General features: G+C 26.7%; 2 protein-coding genes across 2 annotated transcripts; both read left to right on the forward strand.

Moving 5' to 3' along the window:
- Window positions 1-360: 360 nt before the first annotated feature.
- On the forward strand, window positions 361-1,107 carry LOC113870261 (AT-hook motif nuclear-localized protein 16). Its single transcript, XM_027506853.1, has one exon. It carries the CDS (start codon window positions 361-363, stop codon window positions 1,105-1,107), a length of 747 nt encoding a protein of 248 aa, XP_027362654.1.
- Window positions 1,108-6,477: 5,370 nt separating this feature from the next.
- Window positions 6,478-15,037, forward strand: LOC113869592. The gene is made up of 5 exons (XM_027505994.1): window positions 6,478-6,887; window positions 10,450-10,640; window positions 10,744-10,777; window positions 11,738-12,351; window positions 14,520-15,037. Exons 1-5 carry the CDS (start codon window positions 6,566-6,568, stop codon window positions 14,772-14,774), a joined length of 1,416 nt encoding a protein of 471 aa, XP_027361795.1. The 5' UTR covers window positions 6,478-6,565; the 3' UTR covers window positions 14,775-15,037.
- Window positions 15,038-19,308: the final 4,271 nt, after the last annotated feature.

Consider the following 19,308-nt stretch of genomic DNA (forward strand, 5'->3'; position numbering starts at 1 on the left):
GTTAATTAAATTACAAAATCGTTTCAAACATTTCACTCTTAAAGCGTGAAATATTGCGTAGGTGGCTAAGGTTGAGAAGTGAAGTGTAATAACTATATGCCATGAAATATCTGTTGGAGAAGGCAATTGACATGAGGCAAAGTTAGTCGTAGTTAGGTGGAATAATGCAAAAAACAATAATTTGTGGTTGGGTTGGTATTACTTAACTCCATCCTAAAAGCCAATCATTCTTTTGGGATCCTACAAAATTTACTGACATAATTCAACTACTTAAGCTTCTATGTAGTAGAAGAGAGCGATTTGCTCTTAATTATTGCACATTTGCCTCAGATAATATCCCAGTGTCTTTTGTTTGGTGAAATGGATAGAAAGCAAGAACAAGACAAGGGGAACTCGAATCTGTCTAGCATTGATGTTACTCTAATATCTCCAAAAGTCCCAAAAGCAGTTTCCCCAGTTTCTTCTGCAGCAGAGGGAGACACCTTAAGGAGGCCACGTGGCAGGCCTGCTGGCTCCAAAAACAAACCTAAGCCACCAATAATTGTCACAAGAGACAGTGCTAATGCACTCAAGGCTCATGCCATGGAAGTGAGCTCTGGTTGTGATGTAAATGAAAGTTTGTTGAACTTTGCAAGGAGAAAGCAACGTGGCCTTTACATACTAAATGGAACAGGTTGCGTAACAAATGTGACATTGCGCCAACCAGGTTCATCTGGTGCCATTGTGACCCTTCATGGTAGATTTGAGATTTTGTCACTGTTGGGTTCAATCCTTCCTCCACCAGCACCACCAGGGATCACAGGCCTTACAATTTACTTAGCAGGTGCTCAAGGGCAAGTTGTGGGAGGTGCTGTTGTTGGTACTTTGATTGCTTCAGGTCCTGTTGTTATCATGGCTGCGTCATTCATGCATGCTACTTTTGATCGTCTACCATTAGAAGATGATGAACTTGCTGCTGCAATGCAGAATCAGCATTACCAAAATGGACGCACCCATCATCTTGATATCTCTGATTTATATGCAATGCCACAGAACTTGATCATGAATGGTACAATGCCCCCGGAGATATACTCTTGGGCACCGGGGAGGAACTTGTCAAAATCCTGAAGTATTTAGTATTTGTTAGTTGTTGTTTTACATCGACATAGTACACTATAGTGTAGCTATTATGTTGCCATGTTCTCTTGTACAAGCATGGGTCTTCCAAGGTTGACATTGCTTCACAAGATGATATGCTTATTCTGTTGTATTTACAATTGTTTTACCAACTTAATGAATCCTATATGAATTTCAATACAGTAAGATATTCTTTTCAGAGTTTGTTTTGGTGTTTTAAGTTAGAAAGTCAAAATAAAACATGCATGAAGCACAAAAGTTGAGAATGCATGGGAATATAGATTCACAAACGTGTGGTTCTTCCAAGATGATAACAAAGATTCTCGTACTTCAGTGGCATTTTCAAAAGAATTAGTCTAAAAATTTATTTTAATCTTTATAAAATTTTATATAAACAAATATACATTACATAAACCATTGAAAAAATAAAAGAGTTTGAAAAATACTTGAATTTATAGAACTTTATAAAATAAACACAGGGAAAGTGAATATTTAGTGCAATGATTTTCTTCAACAAAATTGCTTTATTCCTTTCTCACAAGGCTCTAACGTTTTTTCTTTTGATTAAGAGGAGGGGATAAACTTTTTCCTGATTTGATATATTTTAAAATATCACCATTCTTTCTATTTTAAAATTATTAGAGTTTCCATTATTTTCTAATAGATTTAAATTTGATTTTCATTTCATATAAATATTATAAATAATATATAATATAAATATTAGATGCAAGCATGGCAGATGATGCAGAATTATGGCCTCCACTGAATGCATCAAGGGTGGACACGGCTATATATTGTAGGGTCATTAATTTTCTGATGCCAGTTGCTCGCTTAGTTCAAAGTGTCTTGTCGAAGCTGATGACACCTCTACAAAGGCATCACTGGATAACTTATTTGAATGGATTTAAATAAAATAATGGAGTGATGTGTTACCTGCTGCAGTTTATATATATATTGCTTTCTATTGATTCTATGTCAAGACTATGACATCCAAGATCAAGTGGGAGTCACGTGGAGACCCCATTGTATGTGTTGGCCTATTGGGATTTGGGATTTTCTTTATTATTATTGAATTATGTTAATTAATATTTTAAAAGATTTGGTGGTTGCTGAAACTTCGATGGTCGCCATTTGGCAATAACATCGTGGGATAAGGATCCTCTAGAGCTTTTAAACAGCCGCACTATGAGCAAATAATCTTAGGGTTAGTGTTTTCAATACATTTTTACTCCGATATTTTATTATAAAATTATATTATTTAAGGGACCAGATTCATGCAATTTAATAAAAGAACCATCATGTGATTATTGTGTTTCTATTTATTGTATTTTATATTGGTAGATGTAGTTGTGTGGGGAACAAACTTATTATCACCTCTTGTTCTAGATATCATTTCAAGTTTTATTTTTCATTTCTTGCATAAAAAATTAAAATATTAATTTTGAGATAAAATATAAAACAATTTAAATTGAAAGTTTTCTTAGTTGTAAATTAATATATGCATGCGTTTTAACCTATCCTATGCATAGCAGCATAGAGCAAGGATTGTATCTAAATTATTTACGCTTCATATTTCCTGTTCCTTGATTTTCGTTTTTAGTTAAATTATTGAATGTGATGTGATTGATTTTTCTTTTCCAGAAAAATCCAGCAACATAATATTTTGCAATATTTCACATATACTTAAGTATTAATTAAAATTTATTAAAAATTATAAAAAAACATAAGTTTTACTTTTTTATTTTAAATTAATTTTATTTATAATTTTATATTTTTTATAAAATTTAATCAATAATTAAGAATTTATTAAAATTTATGTTTTTTTATTTGATTTAATTTGGATTTAACCAAATCGCTTGCTAGTTGAACTGACTTTCATTAATTAAAAATTATATTTTTAATATTATTTTTTTAAAATAATTATAAAATTTAATTAAGATATATGGTATAATATATAAAATTAGTTTTATTTACAAATTAGTTAGTGTTGCTTAATCCTTTTATAAAACCTTTTTTGGTTAAGTTAGTATCATCACTCAAGTTTTACAATCAACTTTAAAATAAGCCATTTATTCTCGTTACTTCAAATTGATTAATGTTCAAAGTTTTTGTACAAGAATTAGGAAAAATTATAACTATCTTAGTTAATAAAAAAATTACTAAATTATTTTTTTAATTTATTATTCTTATTCATTTAAAATTATTGTATTTGGAATGAATATTTTACCAAAAAAAATATATGATTAAGCCATAATTTTACAGGTGCATAGCTTATGAAGCATAGACGTCACCATTGTTTTGATTACCCCCAAATAAAATACGCATAATTAACACGCTGTCGTCGAGAAGTTGCTGGACACGAAAATATAAAATATTATCATCTGACGAACCACGAGTCTCATGCTTTTGTGGTCGTTAAATGGCACATTTTCTTGTCATCCCACTCACTGTTATCGCACGTTTATAAGTTTTGACTTGGTTAGGTCTTTCATTTCATTATTGCTTTACCATTATTTTAAACATATTAATTAAATTTTTAATAATATAAAAATAATAATATGTTATTGTTCATATTTTTATATAAATTTTAATAATTATTTTTTACATATTTTTGTAATTTTATTTTAATTTATTATTTTCTTTTTAAAAAAATCAGTATCTGGACGATTCTACGTTAACTACGATACACTTGGCCGATATTTTATCCGTACTATTCTGACAGCTGTAGTGCATTTTTTTTTGTAAACACTAAATAGTATATCATTTGTTTTTTTTAAACCAATATTTAAATCAAGATAAATGAATAACGTTTTTATTATATTGAAATTACTCATACTTTTCGCTATTTTTATTATTTTTCTCTTATTTATGAAAATACATACAGCGTATTTAATTGTTCAGAAGAGTAAGAATATAGTTAAAAAAATGATGATTGATGTAATTTTAAAATTTTAGGTAGACAGTTAAATAAAAATAAAATAAAATAAAATAAAATAAAGACAAAAGAAACAAAAATGTTTTTATTATTTTTCATGCATGCATAATTATAATTTATATTTATGTACAAAATTTAAAGTATTTAGATTATATTAAATAATAATAACACCGTGTGTCATGAAGAAAAAAATTACAAAAAAAATATATTTATAACATAAAAATATAATAACTAATTAATTTTTCTTCTTATTATAATAATTTGAACTTAAATATTAACATGCAAACCTTCAATTCAGTAACATCTTTTTAACATAGCTATTTAAAAATAAAATAAAGTATATAATTAATTAGTTTAAATTTAATAATATAAATGTGAAATTTTACTATACCCTTTTTTTTTAAACTACTAGTCATTATCAAGTAATGTATTGTTAAGTGGCCAATATCCGCATCAGTGACAGATGTGACGGAATCTCCAAGTATTAAAATAATTTAACACTTGCTAAACGATTATAAATTAGGTTAAAAAAAGGTTGATAGAAACGACATGTGGGTATTCTAATTAAAAAAAATAAATTCAAAGATAGAAAATAAAAGTTATAATTAACATAAAAATATAGCAGTTGTTCAAAATAAATAAATAATAATAATAAAATTGACGTCCTATAAAATCTCTTAAATTATACTCTTTTATTTTAAATTAAGTGTCACCTTAGTTAAAAAAATATTTTTTAGTCACGTTTCAAGTTTTTAAAGAAACGCAAATAATTATAACCTAAATAAATAATAATTTTTAGTTCTAAACAAGTTTTTTAATGAAAAATAATAAAGATAAATATTACTTTCTTTAAACTTTGTTAAAAACTTGTAAATGATAGTCATTCTGAAACGGAGGGAGTAATTGATGCATGGTGCTGATCCTGCATAAATGAGCATACAAAGCTTTTACACCTTTTTTTGTTTTTTTGTTTTTCTATTAGAGGGGCTTAAAAGTCCAAGAACAAACAGCTTTTATACTCTATTTAAATAAGGAAAGAAATAAAAAATAATAAAATTTGCATTTGACTATTCTAAAATAAAATAAATATGTTTTAGAGAAAGATGTGCTAATATTTATTACTTATAATTAACTTTAAAAATTTATTATTAGCATTATTATTATTGTATAACTTTTTATTACAATGACAACCATTGTTTTTTTAATCAACGAGTGCTTAAGTATATTTCTTTGCCTTAGACAAGGAAACAATTAACTTTTTTTCCTCGTCTCCTTTTAATTTATATTTATGCAATAAAATAATTTTAAATTTTAAATTTCAATAATTTTGCAAGATAAAATTTGTTCTAAATTAGTGAAATTTAGATTAATCCTCTGAAGTGTTTTTAATGGATTTCTAAATTGAACTGTGTTATTTAAATTCTTAACAATAAAGGGAACAAAAAACACTTTCACTTTTTTTAATGTATAAAAAAATAGTTCAATTGTATTTAAAAAATATTGACAATATCTGTGTAAAATTAAACTGATATTGACAATAATTATTCACTTTTTCGGCATTTTGATATTATGTTATAACTATTTAATAAACATAAGAAACAATAAATAAAATAAAACCCCACCCCTTTTCCTCCAACTTCCTCCTAATCTAGGGTAATTTCTTTAATAAATTATCCACCTTAAAAATTTATGTTTCTCCTCTTTATTCTATGGTCTAAACGCAAAAAAGTTTCACCCGATTCTCTCCATCTCCTCTTTATCGTTCTATTTAAACGAAATCTTTATCTTTGGTCATTGCCTTTGGGCCTTCCAACCGTAAAATAGTATGATAAAATTTAAAACACAACATGAACATCATCTTTAATAAACATCGATTGATTAGCACTAATATAATCACATAATAATAATAACAATAATAATAATAATAATAATAATAAGCTTATTTTGTTAGTATATTTTATCTAATAAAAAATTATGAATTAATATAAATATTATAACGTTTTACATAACATTTCAATGACATTGATTATTTTTATATCAATATATATACATATATATATATATATTAATAAATAATGTTATTAATATTAAAAAATGAATGTATAGTATCAATAGTTTTTAATCATACTTTTTTTTTTTTGCTGCAATTAATCATACTTCTTTTGATTATATACTCATAACAATGATATATAAATATGTTACTTTTATTAAATTGTGATTTTTTTTATACTTAAGTGTATGTTATATAGCTTTTACTTTTGTTTTCTCTTTATATCTCTCTTTCACACTCCCATAAACGATAGGAAAGAAACTGTTATCCATTTTTATTAAATAAAGTAATAATAAAACTATAAAAAAATAAAAATAAAAAATTCGTGCAACTATATATTCATAGAACCGAGGACACTTCTGTTTGGAGTAAAGAAACAAATTGACAGGCCAATAAGAGCTTTTATCATTTGCCTATTCCCCTCTTTCTTCTCTGTTACCCTAATTTCGTGGGGCTTGTTGGCTATGGCGTACAATGGCGATTGCAACAAGGCTTTCGCTGACAGTTACATGCTGTTGAAGCCAGAAGACGCTCATTTTTTTGATCTTCTTCATGTCTTGTATTCCCGAAACTTGGCTCATAGGAAATTTGTGGAGAGTCACGCCGATGGCGCTGTTGAGGAAAGCTTCCGCCATAGATGGCTCATATTTGTCTCCGTCGTACTCCAGAAGATTTTGATGCTTCTGGCTAAGCCTCTTGCTTTATTCGGATCTTGCGTTGAGACGTTGATCAACCTCGTCGCTCTCAATGGTGGCTTATTCATGATCCTAATTAACTTTCTCTCAGGTTAGTTTAATTTCTTCCACCATAAATTTCAAGATCTAAGGGTTTTATCTTACACTTGCTCTTCTTTGCTGCCTACCTTGCTTCTCAACTCTATAAGTCAATACAACAGGATATTCATCTGCTGGTTCTTTTCCGTCAAATATTTTGAGCAAAACCCGAATTTTACTAGCCCTGTTTGTTTCAAAATTATATAATTTATTTTCTTACTTTTTTAAAAATATAAATATTACTTTAAATATATTTTTGTAATCATCTTTAAGGATTTAACATTAATTTTAGCAAGTTTTATAGACCATACCATTGAAGAGTCAGAAAGAAAAAGTAAGAAAAATTCAGATAATAATATTTTTTTACTTAGTTTGGTTGATTAAAGAAAAATTAAAAATTTAGAACTTGTTTCTCTTTTTAAATGTAGCTTTTCTTTTAAAATAAAAAATAATAAAAATTTGTTTATTAACTTAAGTTTTTAAAAACTATTTTTAAAAATAAATTTTTTATTTTTAGTTTTTAAAATAAAAATTAAAAATAGATTTTAAAGTGTTTTAATTTAAAATTTTATATTCTCATCTAAAAATAAGTTTTTAAAAATTAAAATATTAAATAATTTTTATTTTTATTTTATTTTTTAAAAAATTAAAAACCAAAATAGAACAAACAAACCTTTTTATATTTTTCTTCGCACTCTTCTTCCATCCAATCAAATAGAGAGTCATGCGGGAATGTTTATTCAACCACGGTAATAATTTGTTATTTGTCAATTCTACCGAAATGATTACTGCGACTAACCAGTAACCACTCAGCCCATAAGAAATTCGCGTGCATGCATATATTCCCTGAGTTTTGTGGCTTCAACCAATAAAAAAAAAGAAGAAAAGTTAATTTTTAAAAATATTTTTTCATTTTATTATTTTTTTCTTCACATTCTTTCATGCAATCAATAAAGAGTTAGGATCATAGGGCTATTTTTTTATACGGAAATTTTTTTTAATATTAAGATATACAATTTTAAAAAATTATAAAAATTGTTATTAAATTTTTTAAGTAATTGATATTTTTTTATAATTTTTAAAAATCGTGAATGCAAATTTTAATGTTTATATATTTTTATATTTTCAAACTTATGCTTTTGCACAAAAAACTATCAATAACAATTTTTAAATTCATTTTTTTTTATAATTTCACATATCAGTATATGTTTTTAATATACTATATATAGATCATGCGCGATTTTAATGTTTATTCAACAACTGTAATAATTTGTCAATTCTGCCCAAATGATGCTCACTAACCAATGAGCAATGCTTACGCAGTACAACAGATTTTTAATGAATGAACACGAATCAAAATATTTTTATATTTTGTGGGCTTAACAAAAATACTGCCCAAATGATAGCAGTATTTTGTCTGGACATAGAGTAAAACAAGTATAAAATAAATAAAAATGTCATCTAAATAAATAGAAGTGAAAAAACTATTATTTAAATTAGAAAAAACTTATGCTTAGTTTTTATAATAATTAAAAACAATAAATTTAACTAATTTGTTAACATGACATTATTTAATTTTTTTAAAACATGAAAAATGGCAACATCTTCACTCCCATTTCGTGTTTTTTTTGGAGGAAATAAGTTTCTTTTTACTTGTCCCAAAAAGATGTATATATTTTTCTTTATTTTTTCTCTTCAACAAATTATTAAAATTTAATATTTTAATTTTATTTGTTTACATTTAACTATATGCTTTTGCTCCGCACCAAGTGAAAGATGATAATTTTTTTAAATAAGAGAAATACTTATAATATATTTTTTATAATTTTTTATTAATAATTAAAAACTGTGTTAAAGAATATCATGCCCTCACAAGCCTCACTCCTCCTCCAAGTCCAAGTAATACGTATCAGATTCTTGAGATCCCGTCGCACTGTGATCCAATCCCATCCGTGGCCTTCCTGTTAAATTTATTAGTAGTATGGCCTTCGAAATTCGAAACTGAATATTCAAGTACAGGCTTATCAGGTTCCCGCAGCCTTTTAAATTTTTTTTTTAGGAAGAAGGAAAAATATTTTTGTTTTTGAAAAAAATTATTTTATCATTGTATTTTTATTCTAATAAATTATAATACATATATTAATATAATTTATTTATTTGTAGAATTCAAGCATAGTCTCTAATCTTCTTTTTTTATATGTAGTTTTTAGTACTTTATTTTAAAATTGTCATTTTTATGTAGAACTTTCTTTATATTATAATTTTTTTATATTTATTTTGATGAGATGGATTATTATTTTACTCAATTCACTCAAATAAAAAGGAGGAACAGAAGATATTTTTACACTACACTCTAACTCGATTCATTTAAAATACATGGTATATATTATCTACATAGGAGGATGGATTTCTTTATATATACTATTATACATTTCGTTGTGCTTTATGCAATTATTATCACTAAAATTTAATATAATAAATCCAATAATAAAATAATTGACTAAATTTTGAACGGAGCACAAATCTGTCCAACCAAATATTAATGATTGAATCAGGGATAACACCTATAAAATATTAAAGGTGGATTCAATAGGAAAAACAATTGGCATACATGTTTATATTAACAAATTATATAATTATTGGATTTTTAAAACTTAAATGCATTTTTTCTTTGAATTTCCAAAAAAAAAAACTTAAATCGTTAATATATATCTATTTTTTGTTTGTTATTGCAAAGATGTGTCGGTCTTGATTAAGTGCAGACTAAATTAAATAAAACTTTATATAATTACTGTAATTTGTTTTGTAGTAATCAGTATTCCATTCGTTTTTGTATTTGTTATTTAAACTTATTTTTATACGGTTTTAAAAAATATATTAATTATTATATTCATATATAAAATACTATCTATTTTCATTTTTATTTTTATTACTTTTAAAATAATTAATTTTTTTTAGTTGTAAAGAGTAATAATACAATTAAATAAATGAATACATTTTAAATTTTTAAAATAATAAATGTTTTTTTTATTAAAACAATGGCATATAAAAAAAATAAAAAGTATTAAATTCATCTCCATTGCATCAAATTGCTGCATTGTGGGGAGGGAGATAAGAATTTTTTTTAAGAATTCTGTTAATCTCAATCTTAAGAACTAAAGATAAACAGCTAATAATAATAAAATTTTATTAAAAAATAAAATATTTATTATATTTTTATAACTTTAATATAATAACTATGTATTTTTTTATAAATTTTTTTTATTTATAGATGTTTAAAATCAGTATTAAAAACTGAAGTTGACAAAACTTTTTTTTAATCACGTGAATTAGCTAGTGACTTAATAATTGTCACATTGTTTGATCTTTTAAAATCTAATAATCATTGAAAAAAAATACTGATTCATCAAAATATTCAACAACTCATGAACATTCTGAACTTAGCATTGTTATGTGCGGTTAAACGGGCAAATCATAACTACGCTAAGGACCCCAATCAAATATAATTAATAGGCATCTACGTTATCCATTTAAAAAAGAATCCATTTCGCATCAAATTTCAATATAAACGACAGGTCATCTGGTCATCCCGAATCGTACAGCACCAAATTATTTGTCTTGCATTGGAAATTTGGATGCGCGAGTAAAGTTGGATGCTGTCAAGCGTGAAGACAGCAAGTACTATGTTTCGCTGGCTATGATGGCATCAAAAGCATCCTATGAGAATGCAGCTTACCTTAAAGCTCTAATCTCAGGTCACTGGAAGGTAGAAAAATCAACTTATTTCGCTTTTTTAATCTTCGCCTCAATTCAATCATCTTTTTTTCATCCCTGATTAATTTTGTTTTGAAATATGTGTTCTCTTGCAGATGGAATTTGTTGGATTTTATGACTGCTGGAATGGTAAGAGCTAAACAGCAAACGCTATACAAGCTTCTGATTTTTACACGCTTCAATACTCCTTTCATTACCTTTTTTTTTGTTATTTTTATTTTTCTTTATGTTTAGAAACTTGTTATTTTACAAATCGAAGATTATCTTTTTAACTATACTCCTATTTAATATATAAACTATAAATTTAACTACTTTAATTATATCTCTTATTTATCACATTTTTCAGCGATTAAATAATGAAATTATGATAATTAAAAAATAATAAATAAAATAAGTACAGTTTAAGTGAAGATATTTGAGTCAAGCTATAATAAAAATATACATCGTTTAAAAATTTAATCCTTGTGTATAAATGTTATATAACAAAATAAAATAAAAGAAAGCAAAAGTGGTTTTAGTTTTCTTTCTGAAGAGAGTCATTTTCTTGTCATAGGATTATATTATTTATCATTAATAATTTTTCATCTGTATATATAGGTGTTCATTAATAATAATTACAATAATTTTTTAATGTATATCCGTGAGAAGTGATAGGGAGACAAAAATAAACTTCTTTCATTAAAAATATTTATCATATTACAAATACAAAATTTATTATATAATTACTTTGTTAGTAGTTTTAAATTAATGAGATATTTTTAATATTTTCATACTATGTACACGTAAATTTATAAATAGTAAAGTTCAGTTATTTGTTTCTCTAAGTGATGATATTTTGACACCCTTTTATGAAATGTTAATTTGAGTACAAGGAAAGAAGAGATAAAAAAACAGGAAAAATGTAAGGGGAAAAAAAGATAAAAGATATAACGAGTCATTCATGTGATATAAAAAAGAAAAAAGAAAAAGTCTATGAAAATGAAATGTAAGAAAAAACATGTAAAGTTGTTTTATTATTAATTATTCTATGGATGAATAATTAACTGTGTGATTAGTTTATCCTTTTTAACAATGGCATGCACGTGGCAGATTTTCAAGGAAAGGCCACAACCCAAGTCTTGATTGTTTTGGACAAGTACGAGGATCGGGACACTTATGTCGTGGCTTTCCGAGGAACAGAACCATTTGATGCAGACGCATGGTGCACCGATCTTGATATCTCATGGTATGGGATTCCTGGGGTTGGAAAAATGCATGGTGGCTTTATGAAAGCCTTAGGACTACAGAAAAATGTGGGGTGGCCAAAGGAGATTCAAAGAGATGAAAATCTTCCCCCGTTGGCCTACTATGTTATTAGGGACATACTAAGAGAAGGTTTGAGTGAAAATCCCAAAGCAAAGTTTATACTAACGGGTCATAGTTTGGGTGGAGCACTAGCAATTCTCTACCCCACGATCATGTTCTTGCATGATGAGAACTTGTTGATGGAGAGGTTGGAAGGGATCTACACTTTTGGACAACCAAGAGTTGGAGATGAAGCATATGCACAGTACATGAGGCAAAATTTGAAGAAAAATTCTATCAGATATTGCAGGTTTGTTTATTGCAATGATATAGTTCCCAGGTTGCCCTACGATGATAAGGACTTGCTGTTCAAGCACTTCGGGGTCTGCCTTTTCTTTAACAGGCGCTATGAACTCAGGGTACGTTTTCTTAATTTTAAACTAAATTTTGCTTCGTTTTAACGTTGATCATCAAACCATGCCTGTGTTTTTGAATTAGGTGTTGTTCTATAAATACTTTTAATACCATCTTAACAAAAATACAAGCACATGTAACAGATTATCAATGAAATTAATACTACTCATAATATACGATCGAGTAGTGTTTTATTAAAAAATAATATTAAAAATACTTATAAAGCAATACTTCAATTTTGTTTTTCAAATAAATGAGATGCTAACAATTTTATTATCTGAGACACTATTTTTAATTAGGTAAAAGTATATATGAGACTCACTAAATAATGCATGTCTCACTTCTTAATTAGTAAAATTCTTGGAAATTTTACTCAATATAATAATAAAAAAGTTTTTAAAGAATTTTATTAAAGAGTGTATTACTGTATTACTAAATTGCTGTAAACTACGTGTGTTTCTTTTTTAAAAATAATAAGTAATTAAAGAAAGAAAAACCACCACACAGACCAGCTTCTTGAAAGCCTAATCAATGCTTGTGTTCGTAAACATCAAATGGCAGAACTTGAATCAAAATTGTGAGAGATAAAAACTTAAATAATACATATAATTTTGAGTTTTCTGCCAATTTTTGAAAATACAGATTTTTTTTTTTTAACATTCAAGTTTTTGAATGAATTATCCTGTTTTTAAAACTGGGAAACAAAGCAAAAACAATTTTTTTCAACAGGGAGGGGTGGAGACTAAAAAGGTGAGATCAGGATCTTCTCATATTCATTGTCAAACATGACCCTCATGTTAATTGTCAAACATGACCCTCATGTTAGTTATTTTTGTATTTTTGTTTAAGCAAAAAATTGGCTTAAGTAAAAATACAAAAATAACTCGCTTAAGTAAAAATACAAAAATAACTAACATAAGGGTCATGTAAGAGGAGGGGATCCGCTTCCGACAAGGTGGGGTTTTAACTTGAAACGAAAAGCAAGCGGACTGTTCTAAAGTCATTTAATGCCTTTTTAAGATCCGTTGTTATCCATTTTGTCCCACTTTTTTCCTTCCCAACGTGTTTCGAAGCCCACGTGAGCTAATTGACACAGTGAGGAAAATGAAATGTCGACCCAAAAGAAAAAGTAAATTAAATGAATCAAGCCATTGATTAGAATATTAGACCAAAAATAAAAAAAGGCATTGATTAGAAGTAACCAATGGGTGTTTAAACTTTAAATGGTAGTGAAATGAATAAGAGAATAAAAAATATAATAAGAAAAATAAAAATTAAAAAATCGATATAAAAAAAGTGAGATAAAAATATAGTAACTGTGCCACAACTAATGAAAATGAAACAACAGAGCTGTTGGCAGCTGGGACGGGTCACCGAATGAGATCATGCCCTCCTTTCAAATATTTTTTTTTACAAATTTAATATAAATATAAATTTTTATACAATGATATACAAATTTATCAATTTAACTATCAATTCTTAAATACTAAATTTCACTATTAAAGTTTTTACTGTTGATAATAAAGATTTTTTTTAATGTACTCTCTCCTCACTCTCTCTGTATCACGTATTTTTTATTTTTTATTTGTATATAAAGTATATTTCACCTTTTATCTTTTTTTAATCAAATAGTTATATTTAAAGAAATTGTGTTAGTGACATAAATTAAAAAAAAAATTATATTCTCCTACTTGATAAAGTAGATATTAAATAAAAATATTTATTTATAAGTGTTTAAAACATAAAATACATTAAATAATTTCTTTATTTAATAATTAAGAAGATTTTTAAAAATAAATAGTAGGAAATTTTAGAATTATTCAATTAAAAATGACGGCTTTAACTATTTTTTTTTTTACAAATTCTTTTAGGTACTAAATAAGAAAGTATTTAATATATTTTTATTTATTATTTACTTTATAAAATAAGAAGCACGTGGCAAAACTCTTTTTGGTACATTCTGACAATAGATCTCATGTTTGGGTGGTTATGTTTTCTGTACTGTGATAACTTCACTTCTTACATTTTCTTAAGCAACGAAGACCCTTTCTCTACGCACAAGAATAGAGGTTTTTAATTGATAAACATGTGTATACTATTCCGAATAACACGCGGACCCTACATAGGTACTGAACAATAATTAAGTTTGTTTCATTATTTGATTTAAATGCAGGTTCTGGAAGAAGAGCCGAATAAGAACTATTTCTCACCATGGTGTGTGATACCAATGATATTTAATGCTATTTTGGAACTAATAAGGAGCTTTACCATTGCCTACAACAATGGACCTCACTATAGAGAAGGATGGTTTCTCTTTGGTTTCAGAATGGTCGGTTTACTAATTCCTGGGTTACCTGCTCACGGCCCTCAAGATTATATTAATTCCACTCTTCTGGGATCAATTGAAGGGCATTTCAAAGCAGATTAATTGATGTGCTTGTCATGTTACTATTTGAAATTATGTCAGCTTCAAAAAGTAGGTTAAATTTCGTGCATGGACATCACATAATTAATTAGGTCAATGTGTGAAGTTGTTTATTTCACTACTGGAAACGACCAAGTCATTTAGTGTTTTAACTCTTTTGGAATCTCTGATTTTCATGCCCGTCTTTATGTGTCTGTGATCCTGGCATGGGTGAAGTGCATGTTTGAATATATATTGAAATATAATAGAATTACGTTTATTCATAGAGAAATCGTATGTTTATTTGTTATTTTTTTCAAATTATAAACTTACTCCTAAGAAAACAAAAAAATATGAATAATATTATTTTAAATTTATTTTGTACGAAATTAAAACCTTGCTATGCTACATCTTTAAATTTCCTCTTGGAAAGTATCCCTCCCCGAGAAATAAAGGAAAAGAAAATCAGTAATAAACGATTCCGTGTGTGTATTGCCCATCGTAAAGAAGACACCAAAACTTGCTTATCGTGAAATTACATGATCCTACGTGAAAGAAAATATATTCTAAAAATAAAAAATACTGACATTAAACAAATTAACTTCAAAAATTATAATAGATGTATTTTATTTTATTGCATTTTTCAACCTTTAATTTTTAATCAATAGTTATAAATGTAAATTGTTTTTTAAAGTGTTTCCCTCGTTATAGACAGTTAATAATGTCAAATTATTATAAAATTAACTATTGAAAGGGAATATTATTGTTAAATCCGTGACAAAATATCTAACCACGGTTTTATATATATCGTCAGTCCCATTAGAATAATAAATTTAATATAAACTAATAAAAATGGTTAATTCAAAGCATACATGATGCATACTATAATTAGTTTAAAATAGTCATAAATCAACATATCCTAAAATAATTTTTATTTCATCTAATATAAAAAAAAGAACAATGCAGGATTAATTTAGAAAATAATTAATCACATGCTCGAAATTGTTTAGAAGTAATACTACAGGTGATGCTGACAATGATTAAAAAAAAATATTTTTTATTTTAATTCTTCATATGTATCTCTATATACATTATTGAGAAGCTAATATTTCAAACACGTAATTAGTTACTAATTAACCAATAAATGTTTTGTCTACTTAATAATTCAAGATTGAATTTTGGCCACCATTTTATCTTAACAACTCTAGATAATAATTGGATACTATGATGTTAATGAAATTTTGCTGAATTGTATTGCCACATCATAATCTATGTTACTCCAAAATTAACAACAAAGGATACAATTGGTAGTAGTATCAAAGTATTGTAATGCTCTTCTGGCAGTTTCTGGGAATATACATACTTCTGCTTCAAAATCCGTCCACCAATGATGAAATCATTTTGAGAATTTTTAAAAAAATTCTTTTTTTAAACCAGATGAACCATGAATGATTTTTTGATCTAAGAAATAACATATTTCTCCATGCTTGAATATAATCAAAATAATTATATTATTTAGGCTGATAATCTATTGTGAATTTATTTTATTGATAAAGAGATTGTCCCTATTATTGTATTGTCAATACTTTTAAGATTTTGAATTTTGAAAACACAATTTCTTGTGTTTTTTTATCTCTGTGATGTGTTAATTCTATAGATTGTGAATTTATTAGAATTAACTCGTAATATTCTCGCATTTGTTGTGAAGACGACGAAATATAATAACAATTTTTAGGAAAGATTCTTTTAGCTATTTCATTCTTGGGTAATGAAAACCATTATGGCTCTATTGGGAGTATGGGAAGACAACTATCTTTTTCATGATAATATTTTTCAGGTTCCAAGGGGTCTCTTTTAATAGAATTATGGAAAGATAGTACCTGAAACTTATTATTAGTGACCTCAGAAGAGGTGGCTAATTTTTGTGGAGGAGTTGTTTGTAAGGCTTGTAAGGTGATTATAACTTTTTTCCCTTTATCAGGTTTTGAGGGAGTTAGTGGGGGATCTAGTTCTAAAAGGTTGCATTAGGATGGGGAAAACTCCTACAAAGGCTTGTCCATAGATTCTTGGATATAAAAATTCGATGAATATGTTAAACGTTGAAAAAGATAATTAAGAGTTTCTTGCACAAAAAGCTTTTTTAATATCAAAATTATCTGCAGCCAGTACTGAAAAAGACTTCAATGAGATGTTGTCACAATTTATCTCCAAAGCCATCTGAAGCAACCTCCGAACCGGATGAAACAAAAAGCCCTAATCCTCTAGAAACATGAGAAATGAAAATGAAGATGATTGTTATGGAATTTACCTCTCATTTTTACAGCGGTAAAAAGATGTCGACAAATAAAAACAAAAAGAATCACATGCTAGCTAGAAGACAAGACTAAAAGTATTAGCCAGAAAGACAATAATGACCAAAGACAAGACTAAAAGCCCTTACCAGGACAATAATGAAGAAAGACAAAACTAAAAGTATGAGCCAGAAGGACAATAATAAAAAAATAAAAATAAAGAAGCATCTCTCAATAGTAGAAAAATGCTTTATAAAAGGATCTGAAAACATCAAAAGAAAGCATCAACAAATCTACTACTTCTAAACCACTCTAAAACCCTCTTTTATATTAATTTCCTCTCCCTTATTGTATGAAGAATAATATTTTTATTACAATATCTGTATTTGAATAATAAAGTTCAATAATAGTTTCAAACAAATTCCTTATCCGATTTTAATTTGTAAATTTTATATTCACTTTATTTTGTTCTTTTATCATTATTATGTTTTCCAATATTTCCTTTATCACTATTATGTTGTGCTTGATCTATCTATCTATCTATATATATATATATATATATATATATATATATATATAAATAAAAGGTTAGTAAAATATATTTTAACACACTTTTTTTAATTCATGTAATTTTTTTATTTTTGATAAATTTTAATTAATAATAAAAAAATATATTAAAAAATGTATTAGATAGTATCTTACTAATATTTTTATTAAATATTGAAATATGAAATACGTTATCAAGTATTTTATGCATCGTATGTATGAATATGAGCAAAATATAAGCAAATTGAGGTATTATTTTGGTTGGTAAAAATTAAAAAATAAGCTAAATATTAAAATATTTAAAAATTTGAACAGATTAGTAAAACTCTTAAAACTAGTAATAAATTTAAAACTATTAAAATTTACTTATTCAATTAGTAAAATATAATATTTTACTAGTAATTAAAAAATGTATAAACATAAACATTTGAAAAATTTAATTTTGAAGTATTTTAAAAACTAGTTTAATCAATATAATTTAATGTTATTACAAGTATGATATTATAGCAACGGTAAAACTATAGTTTAAATGTCGATAGAAGGAAATTTATAGTACTGATAAAAAATCAAGGGAAATATTTTTTTTAAAAATTTTAATGATTAATCAACGAGAAAAAATATTAACATTATTTGACATAAAAATAAGAAAATTTAGAACAAATATACATATGAAGTTTACTTATTTTTAATGAATGATATTTAATCACATGAGAGTATATTAATGCATGTATATAAATTTTAATAGTACTTTAATTTAAAACTTTCCATTTAGTTACCTTGCTCTAATTTACTTTGTGAAGAGAAAACTTTGGTCTTTTAATATGTGTGCGCACACGTGCTTTTATTGAAGAACTATTAGATGTAAATTTAAATGCTTTTTTTAAGGTGTGAACAAACTATCTATTTTAAAAGTAAACTATCAAATTAAATTCAGTACAATTATTATAAATTAATGTAACTTATAAAATAAATATTTTATAAATAAAATACGATAAATAAAATAAAGTTTTAAAATAATAAAAGCTTACGTTGGTTATTAATTGTGTGTGTCAACAAGTCTAAAAGGATATAAATAAAAGAATCATAAGTTTAAATTATTTAAGAAATTTTGAAGAAACAAATCGTTTAAACTTAAATTCACTATTGTATTACCAATCCTAATATAGAAAACTGACAAAACCATGTGTGATACGAAGTGAACTGGGAGAGAAGAGAGCCCAGGTGGATCTTCTTCTAACCAACATTTATCATGATGAAGCTAAACTTCACAAAACACCAACCACTCTATTTGCTGGATATACACAACATTAAACAAAAAGCACATGCAGAAAGAAAAGCATTACAAAACGACAGAATATCCGTGCATCAAACCATCAAAATATATGAATCCCACTTTGAGCCCTTAATCCACAACTGCTATAGAGCCAAACAATCATTTCCATTACTACATGCACGAAACCTTGTTAAAGGTGAAACACAACAAATGGGCACTATCTCACTACAAGTTATCAACGCATGTGTTACTGTCTCCTCGCCCTCACCCATAAACCATAACAAGGACAATTGGGTCAGCATCACAATCTTTCTTCTTAAGGTTGGACATTAGAATGAGGCTATTGCCCAGTGCTTTCCACAGCAACTCCTTTCCACAGCGTGGGATTGCTCTAACAGCTCAAACTCTATTCCATGGGACCAGGAGGTCAACTACTGCCTGTCACTTC

Source organism: Abrus precatorius, unplaced genomic scaffold, assembly GCF_003935025.1.
Source record: "Abrus precatorius isolate BTA unplaced genomic scaffold, Abrus_2018 Scaffold6, whole genome shotgun sequence".
Classification (NCBI taxonomy): Eukaryota; Viridiplantae; Streptophyta; class Magnoliopsida; order Fabales; family Fabaceae; genus Abrus; species Abrus precatorius.

Coding starts and splice junctions, on each gene's coding strand:
- LOC113870261 (XM_027506853.1), top strand. CDS start 361: ATGGATAGAAAGCAAGAACAAGACAAGGGGAACTCGAATCTGTCTAGC.
- LOC113869592 (XM_027505994.1), top strand. CDS start 6,566: ATGGCGTACAATGGCGATTGCAACAAGGCTTTCGCTGACAGTTACATG. Junction 10,778..11,737: donor ATTTTATGACTGCTGGAATG/GTAAGAGCTAAA, acceptor TGCACGTGGCAG/ATTTTCAAGGAAAGGCCACA. Junction 12,352..14,519: donor ACAGGCGCTATGAACTCAGG/GTACGTTTTCTT, acceptor ATTTAAATGCAG/GTTCTGGAAGAAGAGCCGAA.